This window comes from Somniosus microcephalus, unplaced genomic scaffold, assembly GCF_052327205.1.
Source record: "Somniosus microcephalus isolate GS21.2 unplaced genomic scaffold, FLI_Smic_1.0 scaffold777, whole genome shotgun sequence".
Lineage (NCBI taxonomy): Eukaryota > Metazoa > Chordata > Chondrichthyes > Squaliformes > Somniosidae > Somniosus > Somniosus microcephalus.
This window is the reverse complement of record NW_028225964.1, coordinates 1-25226: the sequence shown is the minus strand read 5'-3', so window position 1 is coordinate 25226 and position 25226 is coordinate 1. Positions and strand designations below refer to the sequence as shown.

The 25226-nt window shown below is 51.1% G+C and overlaps 1 protein-coding gene across 1 annotated transcript; it reads right to left on the bottom strand.

Annotated features, from left to right (window-relative positions):
• Positions 1-440: 440 nt before the first annotated feature.
• LOC147081098 (TNF receptor-associated factor 2-like) lies at positions 441-20819 on the bottom strand (the record flags this gene model as incomplete). The annotated part of the gene is made up of 6 exons (XM_085980950.1): positions 441-1833; positions 3077-3163; positions 6909-6983; positions 15524-15697; positions 17332-17436; positions 20765-20819. Coding segments are annotated over 6 exons (1411 nt in total), but the record flags the coding sequence as incomplete, so codon positions are not given.
• Positions 20820-25226: the final 4407 nt, after the last annotated feature.

Genomic DNA, 25226 nt, shown 5'->3' with positions numbered 1-25226 from the left:
TGTTTCCCCTCGTGGGGAAATCTAGAACTCGGGGGCACAGTTTTAGAATAAAGGGTCGCCCTTTTAGAATGGAGATGAGGAATTTCTTCGCAGAGGGTCGTAAATCTGTGGAATTCTCTGCCCTAGAGAGCTGTGGAGGCTGAGTCATTAAATACATTTAAGGTGGAGATAGACAGGTTTTTGCAAGATAAGGGAGTGAAGGGTTATGGGGAGTGGGCAGGGAAGTGGCTTTGAGCCCAAGATCAGCCATGATCTTACTGAATGGCAGAGCAGGCTCGAGGGGCCAAGTGGCCTAATCTTCCTCCTATTTCTTATGTTTTTATGCTCTTACTTAGCATGGTGGTAGTGCCACACAACATGATGGAGGGTGTCCTCAGCGTGAAGACAGGACTTCGTCTCTTATGTTTATTAATAAATAGACATTCTTATTATGAACACAGCTAGCTTTTGCAAGCTACTTTTATTGAGCACATGTGGACTAGGTACAGTATCTGTAGAGGCCTCCGTGTTGACTGCTGCCTTGTGGGTAGCCTAGTGCCTCATGGGTAATGTAGTCTTAATATACATACAGCTGGGTAGTGTAGTCTTATATACATACGGCTATATACGGCTCCACCTAGTGTCCACTATAGAATGACATGTTATTGATCATTACAGTCTCCACAAGGACTGTGCAGTGCTCACTCCTACCAACACGGTCATGGACCACCTCAGTTAAACCTTCTTCCTGGATAGCTCAACCTCATCCGTTGGGGACGATCATGACGAGACGATGGAAAAACATTAACTTCTTAAACAAATAGAAATTAGCCTTTCAGCCACCTCACATTAAATCTGCACAGTCACTGGCCCTGAAGAAACAAAAGCAACTGGTTCTGGTAGTTCAACAAAATAGTTTGAGTTTTAAAAACTGAGTGTTCACAATCCAAGACCAGACGTTTCGACAACGACTTTGAGAAAAACGGTGTCATTCCGGAGGTAAGAGTTTGGTGGGTTTAGCAAGAGGTCCTGCCGTACAAACCTGGGGCATCCACTGGCAATGTTCATGTGCGTCTTGGGCTTCTGGAAGGAGGCACTGAGAGCATCGGGGATGAATGATTCCTTGACGTGGTTCTGATTCACTTGGTCCAGGAGGGCAAAGGTGACTTTTTGCTTGAAGGGCCAGGGAAGCACATCATCGTACTCGCTCCTCACAATGGCCAGGAAGAAGGAAATGTGCGTCCCTTTCCCGCTGCCATCGCCGTAGGGGTAGATCCGGCAGCAGAGCTTGTAGCCAAACGCGTGTGTGGAGAAGGGCGAAGAATAGAAAGAGGACTTCTGCTCGGTCCTGGCGGCCAAGAGATGGGAGGAAAAGTTTTCAATTTTCCACACGATGACCCCGTTGCAGTTCATAGGTGGAGAAGGGCTGAAAAGGTGGCTCTTGCCTTCCTTAGCTTTGCTCCTCCTTTGGAGGTCCAGGATGACCTGCTCGTTCTGAAGACACTTCTGCTGCAGGAGCTCGATCGTGTTTTCGTACTTGTCCAACTCCCTGTTGAGAACACACAGGACCTTCTCCAAGCTCTCGGTCTTCTTGGCCAACATGGGAATGCAAGGGTCTTCGGTTCCGGAGGCACTGCCCGCTTTTGAAGACTCGCTAATCGCTTCTGGCTTCAATGCCTGGCTCACCAACCCTGTCAGAGCCAGAATCTTGTCCATCACAAGTTGTTTGAAGCTCACGTTTATGTCCTCAGTGCTGGAGATCTTTGACTGCAGGTCGAGAGTGAGGGACAGCAACTGCATCATATGTGTCTGCTGAGCCTCTTGCAAGTGCTCACTGAGGACTCCTCGTTGAGGCTGTTGAACATAATGTATTTGATTAATAAACCCTTAAAAATGACGATTGTTACAAATACCGTGCAGTTAAAGAAAAGACAGCCTTGACTTTGTACAGCGCCTTTCACAACCTCGGGACGTCCCAAAGCACTTTACAGCCAATTAAATACTTATTTTTCTGAAATGTCGTCACTGTTGAAATGTAGGAAACGCACCAGTCAATTTGCGCACAGCAAGGTCCCACAAAGTGCAATGTAATAATGGCCAGATAATCTGTTTCTAATGATGTTGGTTGAGGGATAAATGTTGGCCAGGGACACCATGGGAGAACTCCCCCTGCTCTTCTTCAAATATTGTCGTGGGATCTTTTACCTGCACCAGAGAGATGGGAAGTTCTTCTGCCACTTCTAGCCACCAACCTCTACTTCGCTCTGTCCTACGCTTCTGGTGTCTCTATTTTGTCAGGTCATTGCTCCCCTGAACGTTCCCCCTCAGTTCCTCATAACACGTCAACCCACTCAGTCTTCCGCTTCCCGGTCTCCTCACCGCGCCGAAACACATCAGCCCACTCAGTCTTCCGCTTCCCGGTCTCCTCACCGCGCCGAAACACATCAACCCACTCAGTCTTCCGCTTCCCGGTCTCCTCACCGCGCCGAAACACATCAACCCACTCAGTCTTCCGCTTCCCGGTCTCCTCACCGCGTCGAAACACGTCAACCCACTCAGTCTTCCGCTTCCCGGTCTCCTCACCGCGCCGAAACCGAAGCTCATCCCACCAGCTCCTACTCTCACTCATTCCTTCCTAGGACTTCAAATCTGGGGAGCTCCTTGGTGGACTTCGCTTCCTCCTCCTATCAGCACAGAAACAGACCATTCGGCCCCAACGGGTCTATGTTGTACAGTTTATGTACCACACCGGCCTCCTCCTCCTACCACCTTACTTCATCTCACCCTCCCCTATGCATCATGTTGAAGATTGGATGGTTTGTACAAAAAACCCATCCTCCAGGTCTTAAAACGCAAGCTTGGCCTCGTCTAATCGCAAACTTGTGGTCTACGCCCACCTTCGATTTTCAGCCTTGATGGTGTTCTGTAGGCTTAGGACCTTCAGCTACATTTCTGAAGGGCAAGTCGAGAAGGATCACCACCACCACCTTCTCAAAGGGCAACTAGGGATGGGATATAAATGCCGGCCTTGGCAACGTGCCCATATCTCAAGAATTAATCATTTTTTTAAAAATTGTTGGATAGGGAAAAAAGATACCTTTTCTTGGCAACCAGCTCTCTCAAATGGACAGGTCACCTTCACTTGAGGACAATCTCCCAGATCAACATCACAGTGTTTGTTTAGCTGCAAGAAAGAGAAATATAGATATAAACATACATTCCATTCCCAACACTGGGCTTTATTGTAATAATCTACCACCTACAGGGCACAAGTCGGGAGTGTGATGGAATACTCTCCACTTGCCTGGATGAGTGCAGCCCCAGCAACACTCAAGAAGCTCCACACCATCCAGGACAAAGCAGCCCACTTGATTGACACCCCATCCACCACCTTAAACATTCACTCCCTCCACCACCGGCGTACCGTGGCTGCAGTGTGTACCATCTACAAGACGCACTGCAGCAACTCGCCAAGGCTTCTTCGGCAGCACCTCCCAAACCCACGACCTCTTCCACCTAGAAGGACAAGGGCAGCAGGCGCATGGGAACATCACCACCTCCAAGTTACACACCATCCTGACTTGGAAATATATTGTCCGTTCCTTCATCGTCGCTGGGACAAAGTCCTGGAACTCCCCATCTAACAGCACTGTGGGAGCACCTTCACCACATGGACTGCAATGGTTCAAGGCGGTGGCTAACCAATTAGGGATGGGCAATAAATGCTGGCCTTGCAAGCGAAGCCCACATCCCATGAATTAATAAATAAAAAGAGAATCAGAAAAGAGTCATCCAATCCCGGAGCACGGCATCTAGTCCACCGCATTCACTCATCCCAGAGGTCTCTGACACGCCACACGGTCAATCAAAACATTTATTGATAACGCTAATCAACCTCCTGTGGCATTGCACATAGGGAATCATGGATTTACAGGGAACTTTACAGCACAGAAACCGGCCATTCGGCCCCAACGGGTCTATGTTGTGCAGTTTATGCACCACACCGGCCTCCTCCTCCCACCACCTTACTCCATCTCACCCTCCCCTGTGCATCATGAAGATTGGATGGTTTGTACAAAAAACCCATCCTCCAGGTCTTCAGCTGCGAAGGCGGAAATCCACCCCAACGTATGGTTTTGGAGAACATTAGCTGTTGGACCGAGCAGTACCTCGCACCCAGCAGCCAAGGCAAAGGGTACGCTGCAGGTGAAGTGGTGCTTAGAAGGCGGGGGATAATTGGAGCAAGGTGTGAAGAGGCAAGATTTTGAATAACCTATATGATAGCAAAATACTGCGGATGCTGGAAATCCGAAATAACAACAGGAAACGCTGGGAAGACTCAGCGGGCCAGGCAGCATCAGTGGAGAGAGAAACGGAGTTAACGTTTCAGGTCGATGACCTTTCGTCAGAACTGGAAAAAAAGCAGGAAATGGAAAGCAAGTTTGGGGGCTGGGAAAAGGGGGGAGGGGATGAAAGAACAAAAGGGAAGGTCAGTGGTAGGATAGAAAGCAGGAGACATTGAGAGATATTCAAGGCAAAAGGAGATGGTAATGGGACAGGTTAAGGAACAAAGGATGGCTCTAGATAGGGTGTGAACTGCACTGACAGAATGAAGGACAGCTAAAGGGAGGGAAGAAAAAACAAAACGTGTGGGTAAAAAAGAAAATATATATGTGATAGGGGCCGAGGTTATGATCTGAAATTGTTGAACTCGATGTTGAGTCCAGAGGGCTGTAAAGTGCCTCATCGAAAGAGGAGGTGCTGTTCCTCGAGCTGTCCTCCATTCTGCCAGCGCAATTCACACCCCATCTAGAGCTCGGTTTCTCTCTCCACCGATGCTGCCTGGCCTGCTGAGTTTGAATAACCCATGTTCAGTCCTCACTTTAAAGTCAATCTGTCCCATTGCGTAATTATATAGCAAAACCCAAGGCAATTTGGGAAGTAGAGTTTGATTGGAGTACAGGAGCTTCCCCGCAGCACAAGCCGAGAGATGTAAAACTGAGGCACCACAGCACCACCACTGGTAGGAGGGTGCAATTCGTGGATGCCAAGGCCAGCATTTACAGTGGATGTGGTGTATTTGGATTTTCAGAAGGCATTCGATAAGGTGCCACGCGAGAGGGTTATTTAACAAAATTAGGGCTCATGGGATTGGGGGTAATATATGAGCATGGAGTGAGGATTGGTTAACGGACATAAAACAGAGAGTAGGAATAAACGGGTCATTTTCGGGTTGGCAGGCTGTAACTCGTGGTAACAGCTGTAAATAGTGTCAGCTGTGGCTCAGTGGGTAGCACACTCGCCTCCGGGTCAGAAGGTTGTGGGTTCGAGCCCCACTCCAGGGACTTGAGCGTATAAATCCAGGCTGACACTCCAGTGTAGTGCTGAGGGAGTGCTACACTGTCAGAGGCGCTGTCTTTCGGATGAGACGTTAAACCGAGGTCCCGTCGGCTTCCTCAGGTGGATGTAAAAGATCCCACGGCACTATTTCGAAGAGTAGGGGAGTTCTCCCCAGTGTCCTGGCCAATATTTATCCAACATAACAAAAACAGATTATCACGTTGCTGTTTGTGGGAGCTTACTGTGCACAAATTGGCTGCCGCGTGTCCCACATTATAGCAGTGACTACATTCCAAAATACTTAATTGGCTGTATAGTGCTTTGAGACATGCGGTGGTCGTGAAAGGCGTGATAGAAATGCAAGTCTTTCAAGTCTATCTTTTACCACAAGGATCAGTGCATGGGCCTCAGCTATTCACAATCTATATCAATGATTTGGATGAGGGGACTAAATGTAATGTATCCAAGTTTGCTGATGATACAAAGCTGGGTGGGAATGTAAGTTGTGAGGAGGATGCAAGGAGGCTTCAAGGGGATATAGACAGGCTAAGTGAGTGGGCAAGAACATGGCAAATGGAATATAATGTGGAGAAATGTGAAGTTATCCACTTTGGTAGGAAAAATAGAAAAGCAGAGTATTTTTTTAAATTGAGAGCGATTGGGAAATGTTGGTGTTCAGAGGGACCCGGGTGTCCTTGTACACGAAGCACTGAAAGTTAACATGAAGGTACAGCAAGCAATTAGGAAAGCAAATGGTATGTTGGCCTTTATTACAAGAGGGTTTGAGTATAAGAGTAAAGACGTCTTACTGCAATTATATAGGGCCCTGGTGAGACCACACCTGGAGTATTGTTTGTTTTATTCGTTTATGGGATGTGGGCGTCGTTGGCAAGGCCAGTATTTATTGCCCATCCCTAATTGCCCTCGAGAAGGTGGTGGTGAGCCGCCTTCTTGAACTGCTGCAGTATGCTGGGTGGTTAGTCCGGTTTCATTCTCAGTATGTTTCATAGCAGTTAGTTACAACTGAGTGGCTTGCTGGGCCATTTCAGAGAGTAGTTAAGAGTCAACCACATTGCGGTGGGTCTCGGAGTCACATTTAGGTCAGACCGGGTAAGGACGGCAGATTTCCTTCCTTAAAAAGGACATTGGTGAACGAGATGGGTTTGTACGACAATCCGATAGTTTCATGGTTACCATTACTGACAAGAGTTTTTTATTCCAGATTTATTTAATTAACTGAATTTAAAATTCCCCAGCTGCCGTGGGTGGGATTTGAACTCACTGCGGTACCTCTCTTTCCTCCTTGAAGACCCTCCTTAAAACCTTCCTCTTTCTGCCCCAATATGCATCAAATTTTGTTTGATAACGCGACTGTGAAGGGCCTTGGGACATTTTACTACGTTAAAGGTGCTATATAAATACAGGTTGTTGTTGTTGTAAGTAAGGTTTTAAAGACAGGAAATACCTGGAGCGGTAAAAAAATGTAATAAGACACCGATTTATTTTATTAAAAGGCACACAGCGTGCCCGAGCCCCACTGGCTGTAAATAGATTTGCCAGCCATCTGCACTGGTAAATAAGTTCTTTACCTCTTCCTTGCTCAGTCCTCTCCTCCCGCACAAGGAGCAGTCCTCCTCACACTGCGAGCACACTGCGACATGTTCCTGAGGGAAGAAGCAAAACGGTCCGTTAGAGCAGAGCCGGTGGGTCAGTAAGAACATAAGAAATAGGAGCAGGAGTCGGCCATTCGGCCCTTCGAGCCTGCTCTGCCATTCAATCAGATCATGGCTGATCTTCTGCCTCAACTCCATTCACCAAGTAGTTTGATTTGTACACTACACGGTGTCAGCCATAGGTCAGTCGGTAGCACTCTCTCGCCTCCGAGTCAGAAGGTTGTGGGTTCAAGTCCCGATCCGGAGACTCAAGCACAAAATCTCCCAAAATCTGGGTCAACGCTCCCCAGTGCAGTACTGAGGGAATGCTGCACCGTCGGAGGTGCCGTCTTTCCGATGAGATGCTAAACCGAGGCCCCGTCTGCCCTCTCAGGTGGACTTAAAGATCCCGCGGCACCAACATTCGGCTCAAAGCTGCGCACGTGCACGAGGACACAAATAACCTTCCAGAGATGTCGGGAACATAGGGTCTAATGAGAGGGAGGAACTGAATGAAATCAGTATCTGTAGGGAAATGGCGTTAGGGAAATTGACGGGATTGAAGGCCGATAAATCCCCAGGGCCTGATAATCTACATCCTAGGGTACTTAAGGAAGTGGCCCTAGAAATAGTAGATGCATTGCTGGTCATCTTCCAAAACTCGATAGACTCTGGAATAGTTCCCATGGATTGGAGGGTAGCTAATGTTACCCCACTATTCAAAAAAGGTGGGAGAGAAAACGGGGAATTATAGACCGGTAAGCCTGACATCGGTAGTGAGGAAAATGCTAGAGTCCATTATAAAAGATGTAATAGCAGAGCACTTGGAAAACAGTGGCAGGACCGGACAAAGTCAACATGGATTTACAAAAGGTAAATCATGCTTGACTAATCTACTGGAATTTTTTGAGGATGTAACTGGTAGAATAGATAAGGGAGAACCAGTGGTTGTGGTGTATTTGGACTTTCAGAAGGCTTTCGATAAGGTCCCGCATAAGAGATTAGCGTGTAAAGTTAAGGCACATGGGATTGGGGGCAAGGTACTGACTTGGATAGAGAACTGGTTGGCAGACAGGAAGCAAAGAGTTGGAATAAACAGGTCTTTTTGAGTGGAAGGCAGTGACTAGTGGGGTACCGCAGGGATCGGTGCTAGGACCCCAGCTATTCACAAAATATATTAATGATCGAGATGAGGGAACTAGATGCAATTGCTCCAAGTTTGCAGACGACACAAAGCTGGGTGGGCGTGTGGGCTGTGAGGAGGATGCAGAGTGTGGCGTTGCCACATTGAGGAAACACTGTGTATGTAGATAAACCTGTATAATCCCCTTTTAACTGCTGTATTCCCCTCCCCCCGCAAGACAGTTGCAAGCAGAGAGGAATAAGGCACGTTCAGACTTGCCTGCTGCTGATAGAAGGAAAACCAATCAGGTTCCAGCAGGTGACCAATCCGTGAGTCATCACAGGTTCGCGGGCTGTATTGAGTTGGAGTAAAGACCTATTTCTTGTAGCTCGCTGTGTTGCCTATTTCTTTACGCGGGAGACCGTAGTCCCCCACATTGGTGACCCCGAATGTCGGCGGCCGAAGCCCCCGACTCACGCAGCCCTACAGAGGCCAGCAACGACCCGATGGCAACCAGCAGAAGCCTGATGTCGGCCGGCGCCGCGTCCTTGAAGCTCCCCACCTTCTGGGAACACCAAGCACCAGCTTGGTTCGTGCACTCGGAGGCCCAATTCACCCTTCGCAGGGTTCAAGACGATGAAGAAAGGTACCTCCACGTAGTCTCAGCACTAGCAAACTCTACCGCCGCCGAAGTTCTCGACCTGCTGGGGAACCCACCACAGACCGGCAAGTACTCAACCATTGAGGGCCACTTGCTGGAGGCTTACGGCCTGTCCAAGGAGGAGAGGGCCCGCAGGCTTCTCACTACCAGGCCTCGGCGCTTCTACCCCGACCCAGTTGATGATCCGGATGCTTGCGCTCCTGGGCTCGGAACCGCAGTGCTTTTTGTTTCGGGCCCTTTTCCTCAGCCTGCTTCCTCAGCAGGTACAGACTGCCCTCGCGGGGTTACCGATCACGGACTGCGTACAACTGGCAGCCGCCGCGGACAAAGTTTTCGCCGTCGCCCAACTCGGCTGTGCAGCCGCGAGGCTCCCCGACACCACCGAGCGCGCGCCGCCACACTATGCTACTACCACGCGCGTTTCGGCCACAAGGCCCAACGCTGCAGAGCACCCTGCTCTTTTGATCAAACCAAGATGGCCGCCCGGCCCAACGCACCAGCCCCGCGCCGCTTCCTAGGCCCGCTCGACCGCACCCCCGCCGCCACGATGGCCATCGGCACCGCAGGTAAACTGCTGTACATAACCGACTCTCTTTCAGGGCGCAGATTCCTTTGCGACACCGGAGCCCAATGCAGCATAATTCCTGCCTCCCAGCTCGACATCCAGGCAGGCCGCAGCGGCCCACCCCTCGTGGCGGCAAATGGCGCAGCCATCGCTACTTTCGGAAAGCGACGGGCCGAGGTTTGTTTCAACGGCCAGCGATTTACGTGGGATTTTGTGACGGCCTTGGTGGCACATCCTTTGCTGGGCGCCGATTTTCTTTGCGCCCACGGACTCCTGGTCGACGTCCGCGACAGGAGCCTGATCGACGCAGCAACTTTCGCTTCACTGGCCTGCCAGCAGAGCAACAGCCCGGCCCTCGTCGGGTCCTGCCCGGCCCATGACGACTACGCCCGCCTACTCGCAGATTTCCCGAGGCTCACACAACCGACTTTCTCAGCCGCGGCAGCCAAGCATGGGGTCGAGCATCACATCGCCACTACGGGACGACCAGTGTTCGCTCGAGCCAGACGCCTGGACCCAGCCAAGATGGCGGTGGCCAAGGAAGAATTCGCCACGATGGAAAAACTGGGCATCATCCGCCGTTCGAACAGCCCTTGGTCGTCCCCCCTCCACATTGTGCCCAAGCCGGGTGGTGGCTGGCGCCCCTGCAGCGACTACAGATGGCTCAACGACGCCACCACGCCCGATAGGTACCCCATTCCGCACATCCAAGACTTCTCGGCACACCTAGCAGGAAAGTCCGTTTTTTCCAAGGTCGACCTGATTCGCAGCTACCATCAGGTCCCCGTCCACCACGCAGACATCCAGAAGACAGCGGTCATCACCCCCTTCGGACTGTTCGAGTTCCTGCGCATGCCCTTCGGGCTTAAGAACGCCGCACAGGCCTTCCAACGGCTCATGGACTCCGTCCTACGGGACCTGAGCTTCCTGTTCATCTATCTGGATGATATCCTCGTGGCCAGTACCAGCAAGGCCGAGCACATCGCGCATTTGCGCTCCCTTTTCCAGCGCCTCAGCCAACACGGGCTAATCGTCAACCCGGCCAAATGCCAGTTCGGAGCAGCCCAAATTGACTTTCTCGGCCACAGAATCTCGTCAAGGGGAGCCATTCCCCTACCTTCCAAGGTGCAGGCGGTGGCGGACTTTCCGCAGCCCACCTCGGTTAAGGCGCTGCAGGAATTTTTGGGGATGGTCAATTTCTATCACCGGTTCGTGCCCAAGGCCGCCTCACTCATGTGCCCCCTCTACGAAGCCACCAGGGGCAAAACGGGCAAAGAGCAACTCACCTGGTCCAGCGAGATGGCGACAGCCTCCCACCAGACCAAAAGCGCCTTGGCCAACGCCACACTGCTGGCCCACCCCATCCCGGGCGCCAAGACCGCCCTCACCACGGACGCCTCGGATTACGCCGTCGGCGCCGTCCAGCAACAGTGGGTCGAAGGCGCGTGGCAGCCACTGGCATTTTTCAGCCGACAGCTGCGCAAGAACGAGCAGGCTGACAGCACGTTCGACAGAGAGCTCCTGGCCCTGTTCCTGGCAATCCGGCACTTCCGTTTCCTTCTGGAAGGCCGGCCGTTCATCGCATTCGTGGACCACAAGCCGCTCACTTTCGCCATGGCCAAAGTAACCGAACCCTGGTCCGCGCGACAACAGCGCCAACTCAACTTCATCTCGGAGTTCACCACAGACATCCGTCACGTCGCCGGCAAGGACAATTTGGTGGCTGACTGCCTCTCAAGACCCTCGCTCCACGCAGTGCACCTGGGCGTCGACTACGCCAGCATGGCGAGAGACCAGGCTGCCGACGCAGAGATCCAGGCCCTCAGGACGTCAACTACCAGCCTCACCCTGGCCGACATCCAATTCCACACAGCCGGCACAACCCTCCTGTGCGACGTCTCAGTCCCCTCGCCTAGGCCGGTCGTTCCATCCGCCTGGTGCAAGCGAGTTTTCGACATCATCCACGGCCTCTCACATCCAGGGATGCGTGTGTCTCAGAAACTTATGTCCGCCAAGTTCGTCTGACCTGGACTCCACAAGGATGAGAGAGACTGGACCAACACATGCGTGCCGTGTCAGCGCGCTAAGGTCCAGCAGCACACCAAGGCACCATTGGAGTGTTTCCCGGTGCCCAAGAGGCATTTCGACCACGTCCACGTTGATCTGGTAGGCCCCTTGCCGCCGTCGCACGGTTTTACACACCTGCTCACGATCGTCGACCGCACCACCAGATGGATGGCCCGAGGTGGTTCCCCTCGCCTCCACCACCACGACCGACGTCGCACGAGCATTCGTCTCGACATGGGTGGCCCGGTTCGGCTTGCCGACCGACATATCCTCGGACAGAGGCCCCCAGTTCACCTCCCACTTGTGGAATGCCATCATCGCCGGCCTCGGCACCAAGTTGCACAGGACAACAGCCTACCACCCGCAGGCCAACGGGCTCTGCGAGCGCTTTCATCGTTCTTTGAAAGCCTCCCTCCGCGCCAGCCTGGTCGACACCAGCTGGATCGACAAACTACCCTGGGTCCTCCTGGGATTGCGCACCGCGCCCAAAGAGGACTTCCGCGCCTCTGCAGCCGAGATGGTCTACGGCCAACCGCTCAGAGTACCAGGCGACTTCCTCCCCCTGACAACGGAGCCGTGGTCGGCCGTCAGACAGCTTTCCCTGCACCAGGACGCGGCCCAACAATTCCGTCCAGTGCCCACTTCGCAACACGGCTCGCAGCCGTCCTACGTGCCTCGAGACTTACGACATGTTCATCTTCATGCGCCGGGACGCGCACAGAGGCCCGCTGCAGGCACCATACACCGGCTCCTTCCCAGTATTGGAGACGGGGGACAAAGCTTTTCTTATCGATGTCGGCGGGAAGCCTGACCCTATTTCAGTAGACCGCCTCAAACCGGCGCACCTGGACCTCAGCTTCCCGTTTCGGCCGGCTCTTCCCCCACGGCGGGGCAGACCCCCCGCGTTGGCGGCGGCCCCACAAGAGAACCAAGACACGCCAGAACCTTACTTTCCGGCCGCCGCCCCACCTTCGCCGGCAGCCCGTCCAGCCAGCCCACTGGCAGACCAGCTGACGAACCAACCGGCCGACCTCCCAGACAGCCCTCCTCACACGCCAGATGGCTACTACAGCCGCTTGGTCAAACCTCCGCAGAGACTGACTTTTACAGTTAACGAGGATTCTGGGGGGGCGTATGTGGCATTGCCACATTGGGGAAACACTGTGCATGTAGACAAACCTGTATAATCCCCTTTTAACTGCTGTATTCCCCTCCCCCCGCAAGACAGTTGCAAGCTGAGAGGAATAAGGCACGTTCAGACTGCCTGCTGCTGATAGAAGGAAAACCAATCAGGTTCCAGCAGGTGACCAATCCGTGAGTCATCACAGGTTCGTGGGCTTCACGAATTGAGTACTGTATTGTGAGAGTTGGAGTAAAGACCTATTTCTTGTAGCTCGCTGTGTTGCCTATTTCTTTACGCGGGAGACCGTAGTCCCCCACAAGAGAAACTCCAGGATGATTTGGACAGGTTGGGTGATTGGGCAGATGCATGTCAGATGCAGTATAATAATGTGGATAAATGAGTGGTTATCCACTTTGGTGGCAAAAACAGGAAGACAGATTATCTGAACGGCAATAGATTGGGAAAAGGGGAAGTGCAACGAGACCTGGGTGTCCTTGTGCACCAGTTGCTGAAGGTAAGCATGCAGACAGTTAAGGCGGCAAATGGTATGTTGGCCTTCATAGCGAGAGGATTCGAGTACAGGAGCAAGGATGTCTTGCTGCAGTTGTACAGGGCCTGGGTGAGACCACACCTTGAGTATTGTGTGCAGTTTTGGTCACCTTATCTGAGGAAGGATGTTCTTGCCATGGAGGGAGTGCAGCGAAGATTCACCAGACTGATACCTGGGATGGCAGGAATGACGTATGAAGAGATTGAGTCGATTAGGCTTATATTCGCTAGAGTTTAGAAGATTGAGAGGGAATCTCATTGAAACTTATAAAATTCTAACAGGACTAGACAGACTAGATGCAGGAAGGATGTTCCCAATGGTCGGGGAGTCCAGAACCAGGGGTCACAGTCTAAGGATAAGGGGTAAGCCATTTAGGGCAGAGATGAGGAGGAATTTCTTCACCCAGAGAGTGGCGAACCTGTGGAATTCTCTACCACAGAAGGCAGTTGAGGCCAATTCATTAAATATATTCAAGAAGGAGTTAGATATATTTCTTAAGGCTAAAGGGATCAAGGGATATGGGGAGAAAGCAGGGACAGGGTACTGAGTTTGGATGATCAGCCATGATCTCATTAAATGGTGGAACAGGCTAGAGGGGCCGAATGGCCTACTCCTGCTCCTATCTTCTATGTTTCTCTGTTAGGTACCGCGCAGGTCACGTGCAAGCTTTTCCACTAGAAATATCACGCATGTGCAGAAATTTAAAAGGACTGCGCATTGAAATAAACAGGCCACGCACAAAAAAGCGCAGCTTAGTGGGAACACTGCACGGCACTATTTCCTAAACGAACAGGGGCGTTCTCCCGACTGTCCTGGGCCAATATTTATCCCTCAACCAACATGACAAACAGATTATCGCACTGCTGTTTGTGGAACTTTGTTGTGCGCAAATAGGCTGCCATATTGCAACAGTGACAAGTCTTCATTAGCTCTAAAGCGCTTTGTGACATCCCGAGGTTGTGAAAGGCGCTACAGAAATGCACATCAAAAACATAAGAAATAGGAGCAGGAGCCGGCCATTCGGTCTCTCAAAGCCTGCTCCGCCATTCAATAAGATCATGGCTGATCTGATCTTGGCCTCGGCCTCAACTCCACTTCCCATCTTATCCCCTCCAAAGAAAAAGGAGACAAGAATCTCCCGGTGGTTTAGGACTCAGAACATTGATGGCACAATACATAGTGGGTTCCTTCGACTTTTAACTACTAAAGTCAAGTCGTTACAATGTAAAACCATGTGGGGTGAGCTTCTGAGACCAGCCCCTGGATGAGAAGCAGAAAACACTCTTGGGGTGGCGCCACTGACCTTCCAGAGGACTCCTGCCGATTATTGTTAATGATGTTGAATTCTACAAGCAACACAAGGCCCTTCCCCCACCCCGCCTCCCAAACCAACCATCAGGCCTTCCTACATGATCGGGCCCCTCCTTATTTGTAACCGCAGCCAACTGGGCTCTCTTCTTCCACTGAATTGAGGAACTGAAGCGACGGGCTGAAGAACACAAAAGCCCAAATCTTCCTCCGCAGCACCCGGGCGCAAGAGCTGGCCCTGCGCCAGTGGTGCATTCCACAAACCTGGGCACGCGCCTCCCCGCCAAAATCATGGTCATTTGCGGTCAAATTCCTGATAGGCGCCCCTATGGTGGAAGACACCCTGACGCCTGGGTGCTGAAGAGGAAAATGAGGAACCTTGAGCTCAACTGACTACATCAGGAGGTGAAGAGCATTAAAAAAGGAGAGTGAAGGAATGAAAAGGAAAAGAACAAAAATGAAAGCATTTATAGACCGTGGTGTCGTATTACTAGGTGAGGGGGAGGACCAGGGGACACAATCTCCGGCTATGTACAAGGCCCAGGTTAGATGTCAGGAGGTGCTTTTCCCCCCCAGAAGAATAGCGGGCCTCAGGAACAGGCTGCCAGCTCGTGCGGCGGACGCCGATTCGCCGAGTTCCTTCAAGCGAGAGCTGGAACTGCTTCAGGCCTGGGACAGAGAGTGCCTCTGACAAAAGGGTAGGTACTGCGTGACGTTCATCAGGGCCAGAGTGGTTTCACTGGACGAGCAGCGATTGCCTGAAAGGGGTCGGAGAGGAATTTACCAGATTGTTCCCCTTAATTAGCCCGCTTTTTTTTTTTTAATCTGTCGTTTCCCCCCAACCCCCCAGGAGATCACATGGCTTCCAGGATGTTGGGTGAGAGCAATGTTCCCTTTAAGCTGCACAGCCCTCCAGGGATCCCACGCAACTGGCTTTTCAATTCTGAATGGCCTGCGCAGCGCACCCACAGATGTTAGTGATAGCCAAATGCACTTCCTGTTTGGACTGTTGACAAGATTCCAGTCAGAATTTTTTAAAGAGCATGTCTCCTGATTTATGAGGCTGTGGGGTTGGCAGTAGTGTGTCACTTCCCTGGAGCCGGGAGGTTATTGGCACAAGTCCTGCATTCCTCGCTTCTTGAGAAGTTCAATCACCTTCATCAGTGTGCAGGCACATGGGACGTCGCAGTAAGGGCAGTGCTGCATCCTCCACCCGCACTCCTCTGCCTCGTGATGTTCCATCTTCTTCCTGGGCCCAACCGCACTGCAGCCGAAGGGGGCGCTGACGCAGGTCTCAACCTGGCCGTCACATTGAGCGCGGTGGGAGTTCTGCGGGTAACGAGAGAGGGTGCAAAGGCTAAATATTTGTTCAAACCCTGCCCTTTTTCTCTGCCCATTCCCCATTTACTGTCCCTTGGAGGTCAACACCTGACAAATCATTCCAATCCAGTGTACCCGAGCACTGCACAACGCTCGACTCAAATAAGTCAATGCCACACATTTAACTCCTGACCCCTGTGCCTCAGCGGGTAGCACTCTCTCGCCTCTGAGTCAGAAGGTCGTGGGTTCAAGTCCCACTTGAAGTGGGGAAAGAGTTAAAATAACATCGCTGGCAGCTCACTCAATGGTGTAAGAGAGGCAGTTGCTGACATGAAAAACTACATCCATAAGGTGCGGTCAAGATAACCAACCTTTGAGACTAATAACTCAGTTGAGACATGCTGTCCAGCACTTCAGCTGCTCTTATGGTTTTGTTATCTGGGTCACAATGCTTCCAAGTTATTTTTTAATCAGCGTTCAGCAGTTTGGGCTAATAAATGAGTATGCAGCTTGCACATGTTTACCTTAGGACATGTAACCCAATCCGTGAAGGTGCACGTGGGCCAAGATCCAATCAGGTTGCGGGAATGAATTGTGCACGAAGCCGCCATGCTTTTTTGAATGTATAAAAATGTAGTACTTGCTGTAACAATTTGGAGAAGTCTGGCTAAGGCAGAGCAGACTGTCTCCTCACTGGTGTAATAAAGACAACTTGACTAGCGATCTGAAAACCTTGTGTCAAATGTTGGTTTAAAATACTCCACATCACACTCCAGAGACTTGAGCACCAAATCCAGGCAGACACTCCCAGTGCAGTAATGAGGGAGTGCTGCACTGTTGGATCTTTTGGATGAGACGTTAAACCGAGGTTCTGTGCTCTCTCGGGTAGATGTGAAAGATCCCACAGCCACTATTTTGAGGAAGAGCAGGGGAGTTATCCCCAGTATCCTGGCCAATATTTATCGCTCAACCAACATCACCGATTCTCTGGTCATTGTTACATCACTGTTTATGGAAGCTTGCAGTGCGCAAAATGGCTACTGCTTTTCTTACATTACAACAGTGACGACACTTCAAAAGTACTGGCTATAAAGTGCTTTGGGACAGCCCGAGGTTGTGAAAAGTAGCTCATCCAAGAGCCCACTCGGTTTAACGTCTCATCCAAAAGACGGCACCTCCGACAGTGCAGCACTCCCTCAGTACTGCATTGGGAGTGTCGGCCTGGATTTGGTGCTCAAGTCTCTGGAGTGGGGCTTGAACCCACGACCTTCTGACTCAGAGGCGAGAGTGCTACCCACTGAGCCACGTTGAGTCACTTCTTAGATACAATTATTGGGGGGGTGGGTGGTCGGAGAAAAACATTCAAGAACCCAAGGGCAGTGCAGATGTTGCCAATGCACTCATGCCGGTTAGATTCCCATCCCCACCCCAGTCATTCTGCTTGCTTCACCGGCAACACAGCGTTGTATCTCATGGGACTCGAGGCTAGAAAGATCCAAAGGACGATTAAGCCTCAATAAAGAACAACCCATCACAAAGCAGCTCTGCAAGAACCCAAGGAAGGAAAGTGCCCAAAATCAGGACTGCCTAGGACCAACAGCCTGGAGCAGAGGCCGACCCCAGCGTAGAACAAGGATCCTTACCAGGTAGCTGCGGAGTGAACCTTTCCAGTCACACCCATCCTTACGGGCTGGACACTCGACCACTGTGGTGAAGGCGTCATTCTCAGCTGCTCGGTCCGCATATACCTGCACAAGGCGATGAGAGGAGAGGTTACGATGGTCTGCGAGCTCACAACGTGGTGAGGTCTACAAATGAGCGGCCAGCAATCAACAACAACTTGCATTTATGTAGCGTGTTTAACGGGGTAAAACGTCCCAAGGCACTTCACAGGGGCGATTATCAAACAAAATTTTGACACCGAGCCACAAGGAGCATCATAAAGGACGAGAGAGAGGTGGAGAGGTTTAGGGAGGAAATTTCAGAGCTTAGGGCCCTGGTAGCTGAAGGTATGGCCACCAATGGTGGGGCGAAGGAAGTCGAGGATGCTCAAGAGGTCAGAATTGGAGTAGCACAGAGTTCTCGGAGGGTTGTAGGAGGTTACAGAGATAGGCAGGGGCAAGGTCATTGAGGGATTTGAATGAGAGGGTGAGAATATTAAAGACTGAAACTTTTGTCTCTGCTCACCAGGGGTGTTGGGAGTAGGGCTCAGACCCATAACCTTCTGAATCATGGTGGGGAAGGGATGCTACCACTGAAGACGCGCTCCTTCTTGCTCATCATTAGAAAGACCAAACAATCACCTCGTGTCTATATGCTTACTAGGAGGACATCCTTTGGGTCAACCTTGAACTCTAACCAGTCCAGGCAAGTTCTTTTTTAAATTTGTTTATGTGACAAGGCTAGCATTTATTGCCCATCCCTAATTGCCCTTGAAGGTGGTGGTGAGCCACCTTCTTGAACCGCTGCAGTCCGTGTGGTGAAGGTACTCCCACAGTGCTATTAGGTAGGGGGTTCCAGGATTTTGACCCAGCGACGATGAAGGATCGGCGATATACTTCTAAGTCAGGATGATGTGTGACTTGGAGGAGAACTTGGAGATGGTGTTCCCATGCACCTGCTGCCCTTGTCCTTCTAGATGGAAGAGGTCGCAGGTTTGGGAGGTGCTGCTGAAGAAGCCTTGGCGAGTTGCTGCGGTGCATCTTGTAGATGGTACACACTGCAGCCACGGTACGCCAGTGGTGGAGGGAGTGAATGTTTAAGGTGGTGGATGGGGTGCCAATCAAGCGGGCTGCTTTGTCCTGGATGGTGTCGAGCTTCTCGAGTGTTGTTGGAGCTGCACTCATCCAGGCAAGTGGAGAGTATTCCATCACACTCCTGACTTGTGCCTTGTAGATGGTGGAAAGGCTTTTGGGGAGTCAGGAGGTGAGACACTCGCCACAGAATACCTAGCCTCTGACCTGCTCCTGTTGCCACAGTATGTGTGTGGCTGGTCCAGTTAAGTTTCTGGTCAATGGTGACCCCCAGGATATTGATGGTGAGGGATTCGGCGATGGTAATGCCATTGAATGTCAAGGGGCGGTGGTTAGACTCTCGCTTGTTGGAGATAGTCATTGCCCGGCACTTCTGTGCCACGAATGTTACCTGCCAGTTATCAGCCCATGCCTGAATGTCGTTCAGGTCTTGTTGCATGCAAGCATGGACTGCTTATTATCTGAGAAGTTGTGAATGGCACTGAACACTGTGTAGTCATCAGTGAACATCCCCATTTCTGACCTTACGCTGGAGGGAAGGTCATTGATGAAGCAGCTGAAGATGGTTAGGCCTAGGACACTGCCTTGAGGAATTCCTGCATCGATGTCCGGGGGCTGTGATGATTGACCTTCAATCTCCACAACCATCTTCCTTTGTGCTAGGTATGACTCCAGCCAGTGGAGAGCTTCCCCCCTGACTCCCATTGACTTCAGTTTTACCAGGTCAAATGCTGCCTTGATGTCAAGAGCAGTCACTCTCACCTCACCTCTGGAATTCAGCTCTTTTGTCCATGATTGGACCAAGGCTGTAATGAGGTCGGGAGCCGAGTGGTCTTGGTGGAACCCAAACTGGGCATCAGTGAGCAGGTTATTGGTGAGTAAGTGCCGCTTGATAGCACTGTCAGTGACACCTTCCATCACTTTGCTGCTGATTGAGAGTAAACTGATGGGGCAGTAATTGGCTGGATTGGATTTGTCCTGCTTTTTGTGGACAGGACATACCTGGGCAGTTTTCCACATTGTCGGATAGATGCCAGTGTTGTAGCTGTACTGTTACAGCTTGGCTAGAGACACGGCTAGTTCTGGAGCACAAGTCTTCAGCACGATAGCCAGGATGTTGTCGGGGCCCATAGCCTTTGCTGTATGCAGTGCGCTCAGCTGTCACTTGATATCACGTGGAGTGAATCGAATTGGCTGAAGACTGGCTTCTGTGATAGTGGGGACCTCAGGAGTAGGCCGATATGGATCACCCACTCCGCACTTCTAGCTGAATATGGTTGCAAACGCTTCAGCCTAAACCTATCAATTCGGAGATGATTTTCATGTGATCTTTATGTACCATACACTACAACACCAGTAGATGGCAATGTCACACCACATACACTCCATTCTCACTCGGATGTGGAAGATAACACAATTTTGCATGATTATAAGCATCACTCCTTAACACAAATAATAACAGCTGAAACATAGACATGCCAGCTCCAAACCAGCTACAATTCTTACAAACCCTTTGATGCTTCTTAAATTGCACTAGTCTATCACCTCCTGCTTAGCTAGCATTCATTCCCCATGCCCTAAACTAAACCACGTGTTAGCCTCTGTCACATTGAAAGATATTAATGCGGATTTCTGTATTGTTAAGCTATTATATCATTCACTATCCTACACCCACCCACCCTTAACCTCCGCCCATCGGTGGCAAAGCTTTCAGCCACCTGGGTTCTACTGGTTTGAATCGACTCCCAAAACTCTCGCCACCTTCCCCTCCCCTTTTTAAAATTCATCTCTTTGGGCAGAGCTACCGCTCACCCCTCCTCTCCTCTCCCGGTGTCAGCCATGGCTCAGTGGGTCGCACTCTTGCCTCCGAGTCGGACGGTCATGGGTTCCTGTCCCCACTCCAGAGACTCGAGCACGTAATCCAGTGGCATGCCAGTCCCAGTACTGACTGTGTGCCACACTGTCTTTCGGATGAGACGCTAAACCAAGGCCTCGTCTGCCCTCTCATAGGCAGACACAAAGGCTCCACGGCCACTATTTTGAAGGAGTGCAGGGGAGTTCTCCCCGGTGTCCTGGGGCCAATATTTATCCCTCAACCAACATCACTAAACAGATGATCTGGTCATTATCACATTGCTGTTTGTGGGGGCTTGCTGTGAGCGGATTGGCTGTCGCGTTTTCCTACATTACAACAGCAACCACACTTCAAAAGTCCTCAATTAGCTGTAAAGTGCTTTGGGACGTCCTGAGGCCGTGAATGGCGCTATATAAATGCAATTTCTTTCTTTCCTTCGTTAACATTTTTAAAAAAGTCAAGACCCACCTGCGAGCGATGAAGCTTTTCTTGACAAATACAACAACCTGCCTCGTCGGAGGTTCTGGAACAAGAGAAATAAAATAATCAACCGCGCCGTTTACACAAGATTAGCAAAGAGTACAGTGCAAAAAGCAAAATACTGTGCGAAGCTGGGAACCTGAAATAAAAACAGAAAATGCTGGAAACACTCAGCAGGTCAGGCAGCATCTGTGGAGAGAGAAACAGAGTTAACATTTCAGGTTGGTGACCCTTCGTCAGAACTGGAAAAAGTTAGAGATGTAATAGGTTTTAAGCAAGTGTAGGGGCAGGTGGTGGGGAGGAATGAACAGATGGGAAGGTCTGTGATAGGATGGAGGGCAGCAATGTCCCCTTTAATTATTTTTTGGGTGCACGTCCCATTCAAAATACCGCACATGCGTGGTTTCTCCTCCATTTAAAAGCTGGTGAGCCGGCTGCACAGAATCTCCAGAGTGTCACACTAGGTTAAAGGGAACATTGGAAGGCAGGAGTGATTAAATGACAAAAGGGATGATGGTGCAAGGCAAAAAGAGGGTGATAAGGGGACAAGTAAAGGAACAAGAGATGGGCAGAGAGGAGCTGTAAATGGTAACAGCAGGTCCATGACCAGCAGCTGCTGTCCGAAAAAAAGGGAGTGGTGGGTATAATCTGAAATAGCGTATAATATGTAACGCTCCTCACTTAGAGAGAGCGGGGACAGAGCGCCAAAGGGCAGAGGCGGACTGACCGAAAGAATAGCTCCCAAACAGTAGAGCAGGAGGGAACGAGGTTCAAACCGGTGTCAGAGGAGCTGGGAGAACACACAGGGTGGCGGTGGTCGGCGAGGCCGGGATAGGGGGAAGAGAGCGGGGCCACTGACGGAATGAGGGACACGAGAGTCCGGTTTTCAGGCTCACATGCATGTAACTGCGGCATCTTTTCGAAGCAAAAACAGGAGAGCGTCACCCTTAATGCTCCAGGCAACATTTTCGATATAAAAGAAATTCATAGCAAGGCTGCAGGCCCGGGTGATAAATAATGTGGCTTTTTTTTTTCCACTCCTTTTCTTTGACTGGGCGGGGCGGTTGGAGGCAGGTCCCGTGATGGAACCTCCAGGAATACGTCCAACCAGGGTTAGGAACACTAGTCCACACAGGCAGACAGGCTTCGACATGTGCTCCTGTAATAAAAGGGCTCCCCGCCCGACCCTCTCCCACTCAGAAACCCTGCTGGACCGCAGAGAAACAGCGTAAATGGTGGAAGGCAGCCATTCAGGCAGAGTCTCTGGGAGTCCCCCCGCCCCCTGCAGTCTCCTGCCCAAGTTACGGAGGGAGACTGGGGGTATCCCCCCCGCTGAATTTCAGACGTTTTCCACCAGGCATTAGGAGCTACCCTCTTAAACCGCCGACCACAAAGACTTGGTAAATCTCAGGTTCGGTCCTATGCGCTGTTAGAGCGCCGATGAGAGATTTATGGCTTCTCCTCTCGCCATGGTCTTGAGGTTTTGGCACACACGAGCCGGCAGTCTTCCAGCACCTTAGCCAAGCAGCAACTGGATAGCTGCGCCGTTCGATTACACGACCCCGGCACAGCCAACCCCGATCCTTGTCCTTCCCAAGAAAGGGGCGCTAGATTGGCCATCGGCAGTCACATTCCTGACCCAATCGCCCTCAGTAACCCAGTGACCCCCCGACACCAATCACAGACACCCGATTTTCACCCAGACTACAGTCGGCTACCACAGCTCGGCCTGTGGATCGCACTTTAGTCCTTCCTGGCACCAGCCGTGGCTCAGCGGGTAGCACTCATGCCTCGGATGTCAGAAGGTCGCGGGTTCAAACCCCACTCCGGAGATTTGAGCCCCCATAATCCAGGCTGACATGCCCCACTGAGGGAGCACTGCGCTGTCGGAGGTGACCTCTTTCGGATGAGGCGTTAAACCGGGGCCCCCGCCTGCCCACTCAGGAGGACATAAAAGATCCCAGCAGCCACTATTTCGAAGAGGGCGTGTGTGCTGTGAGGAGGATGCAGAGAAACTCCAGTACAATTTGGACAGGTTGGGCAGATGCATGGCAGATGCAGTATAATGTGGATAAATGTGAGGTTATCCACTTTGGTGGCAAAAACAAATTATCTGAACGGCAATAGATTGGGAGAAGGGGAAGTGCAACGAGACCTGGGTGTCCTTGTGCACCAGTCGCTGAAGGTAAGCATGCAGGTGCAGCAGGCGGTTAAAAAGGCAAATGGTATGCTGGCCTTCATAGCGAGAGGGTTCGAGTACAGGAGCAATGATGTCTTGCTGCAGTTGTACAGGGCCTTGGTGAGACCACACCTTGAGTATTGTGTACAGTTTTGGTCGCCTTATCTGAGGAAGGATGTTCTTGCCATGGGGGGAGTGCAGCAAAGATTCACCAGACTGATACCTGGGATGGCAGGAATGACGTATGAAGAGAGATTGGGTCGATAAGGCTTATATTCGCTAGAGTTTAGAAGAATGAGTGGGGATCTCATTGAAACTTATAAAATTCTAACAGGACTAGACAGACTAGATGCAGGAAGGATGTTACCGATGGCCGGGGAGTCCAGAACCAGGGGTCACAGTCTAAGGATAAGGGGTAATCCATTTAGGACAGAGATGAGGAGGAATTTCTTCACCCAGAGAGTAGTGAACCTGTGGAATTTTCTACCACAGAAGACAGTTGAGGCCAATTCATTAAATATATTCAAGAAGGAGTTAGATATATTTCTTAAGGCTAAAGGGATCAAGGGATATGGGGAGAAAGCAGGAACAGGGTACTGAATTTGGATGATCAGCCATGATCGCATTGAATGGCGGAGCAGGCTTGAGGGGCCGAATGGCCTACTCCTGCTCCTATCTTCTATCTTTCTATGAGAAAGGGGGCGTTCTCCCCATCGTCTTGGGCAACACTTATCCCTCAAGCACCATCACTAAAACAGATTATCTGGTCATGTTTGTGGGAGATTGCTGTGCGCAAATTGTCTGTCACGTTACAACAGTAACTAATACTTCCAAAAGTACTTCATTGGCTGTAAAGTGCTTTGGGCGTCCGGAGGTCAGGAAAGGCGCTATATAAATGCAAGTTCTTCCTTTCAAATCTTGCGTGCCACCTTGGCAGATCATTCAGCCACTGGATCACGAGGGGGGTCGGAGCAGTTTTTTTATTCCAGTTGCCACAATGTATAAACCACATAAAAGCAGGAGGGGGAAGTGAAACGTGATGCAAAGGGGACACTACCGTAATCACCTGCGGTGAGCTGACTGTAAATACTGTCCAGAAAGGAAACCACTGCCGCCTCATGTCAAGGTTTCAGTTTGACTGGGCCTTTGCCGTCACATTTCTCCGAAATAAGAAATGTTCTTTTCTGTTCTGATTACTGGGAAAATTCAGTAAACATCAACCGATTCGAGAGGTTGGGAAAGGGAGAATATTTCAGTTGCGACTGTGACTCAGTCATTCGCCAGCTCGCCTCTGAGTCACTAGGCCATGGATTCAAGTCCCCGCTCCAGGGACTTGTGCACATAATCCACACTCTCAATGCAGTACCGAGGGGGTGCTGCACTATCGGAGGTGCCGTCTTTCGCAGACGTTAAACCGAGGCCCCATCTGCTCTATCAGGCGGACGTTAAAGATCCCACGGCCACTGTTTTGAAGAAGTGCAGGGACGTTCTCCCTCAATCAGCATCACTAAAAATAAAACCAGATTATCTGGTCATTATCATATTGCTGTTTGTGGGATCTTGGCAGTCGCATTCCCTGCATTACAACAGTAATTACACTTCAAAAAAGGTACTTCATTGGTTGTAAAGCACTTTGGGACATCCTGAGGTCAAGAAAAGCACTGTATAAATCCAATTTCTTTCTTTCTTAACTTACTAATTAAACTAAAAAGATACAAAGATAGGCTGTGTGTGTGGTAATGGACAGTTGCAACAACTTATATAGCGGAATAGCCAGAGGCCCTTTGAACATTGGCCATGAGGTGGAACATTGCTTAGAAGTGGTAACCTGAGTGCACAAAGGTTTTAAAAGGCGGTTCCCCAAGAGTGGGCAGATATTGACAGGCGGGTCCCCGGGAGTGGGGTCTCTCTCTCCCCCTCCCCACCCCCTCTCTCTCTCGCTCTCTCCATCCTCTCTCCACACCCCCTCTCTGTCTCTCCCCATCCCATCCTCTCCCTCTCTCTCTCCATCCCATCCTCTCTCTCTCGCCCCATCCCACTCTCTACCCATCCTCTCCCTCCCCATCCCTCCATCTCTCTCCCCATCCCATCCCACTCTCTCTCTCTCCCCCCATCCCTCTCTCCCCATTCCTCCATCCCTCTCCCCATCCCATCCCTCTCCCCTCTCTCTTCTCCCCATCCCTCCCTCTCCCCATCCCATCCCTCCCTCTCCCCATCCCATCCTCTCCCCATCCCATCCCTCCCTCTCTCCCCATCCCATCCCTCCCTCTC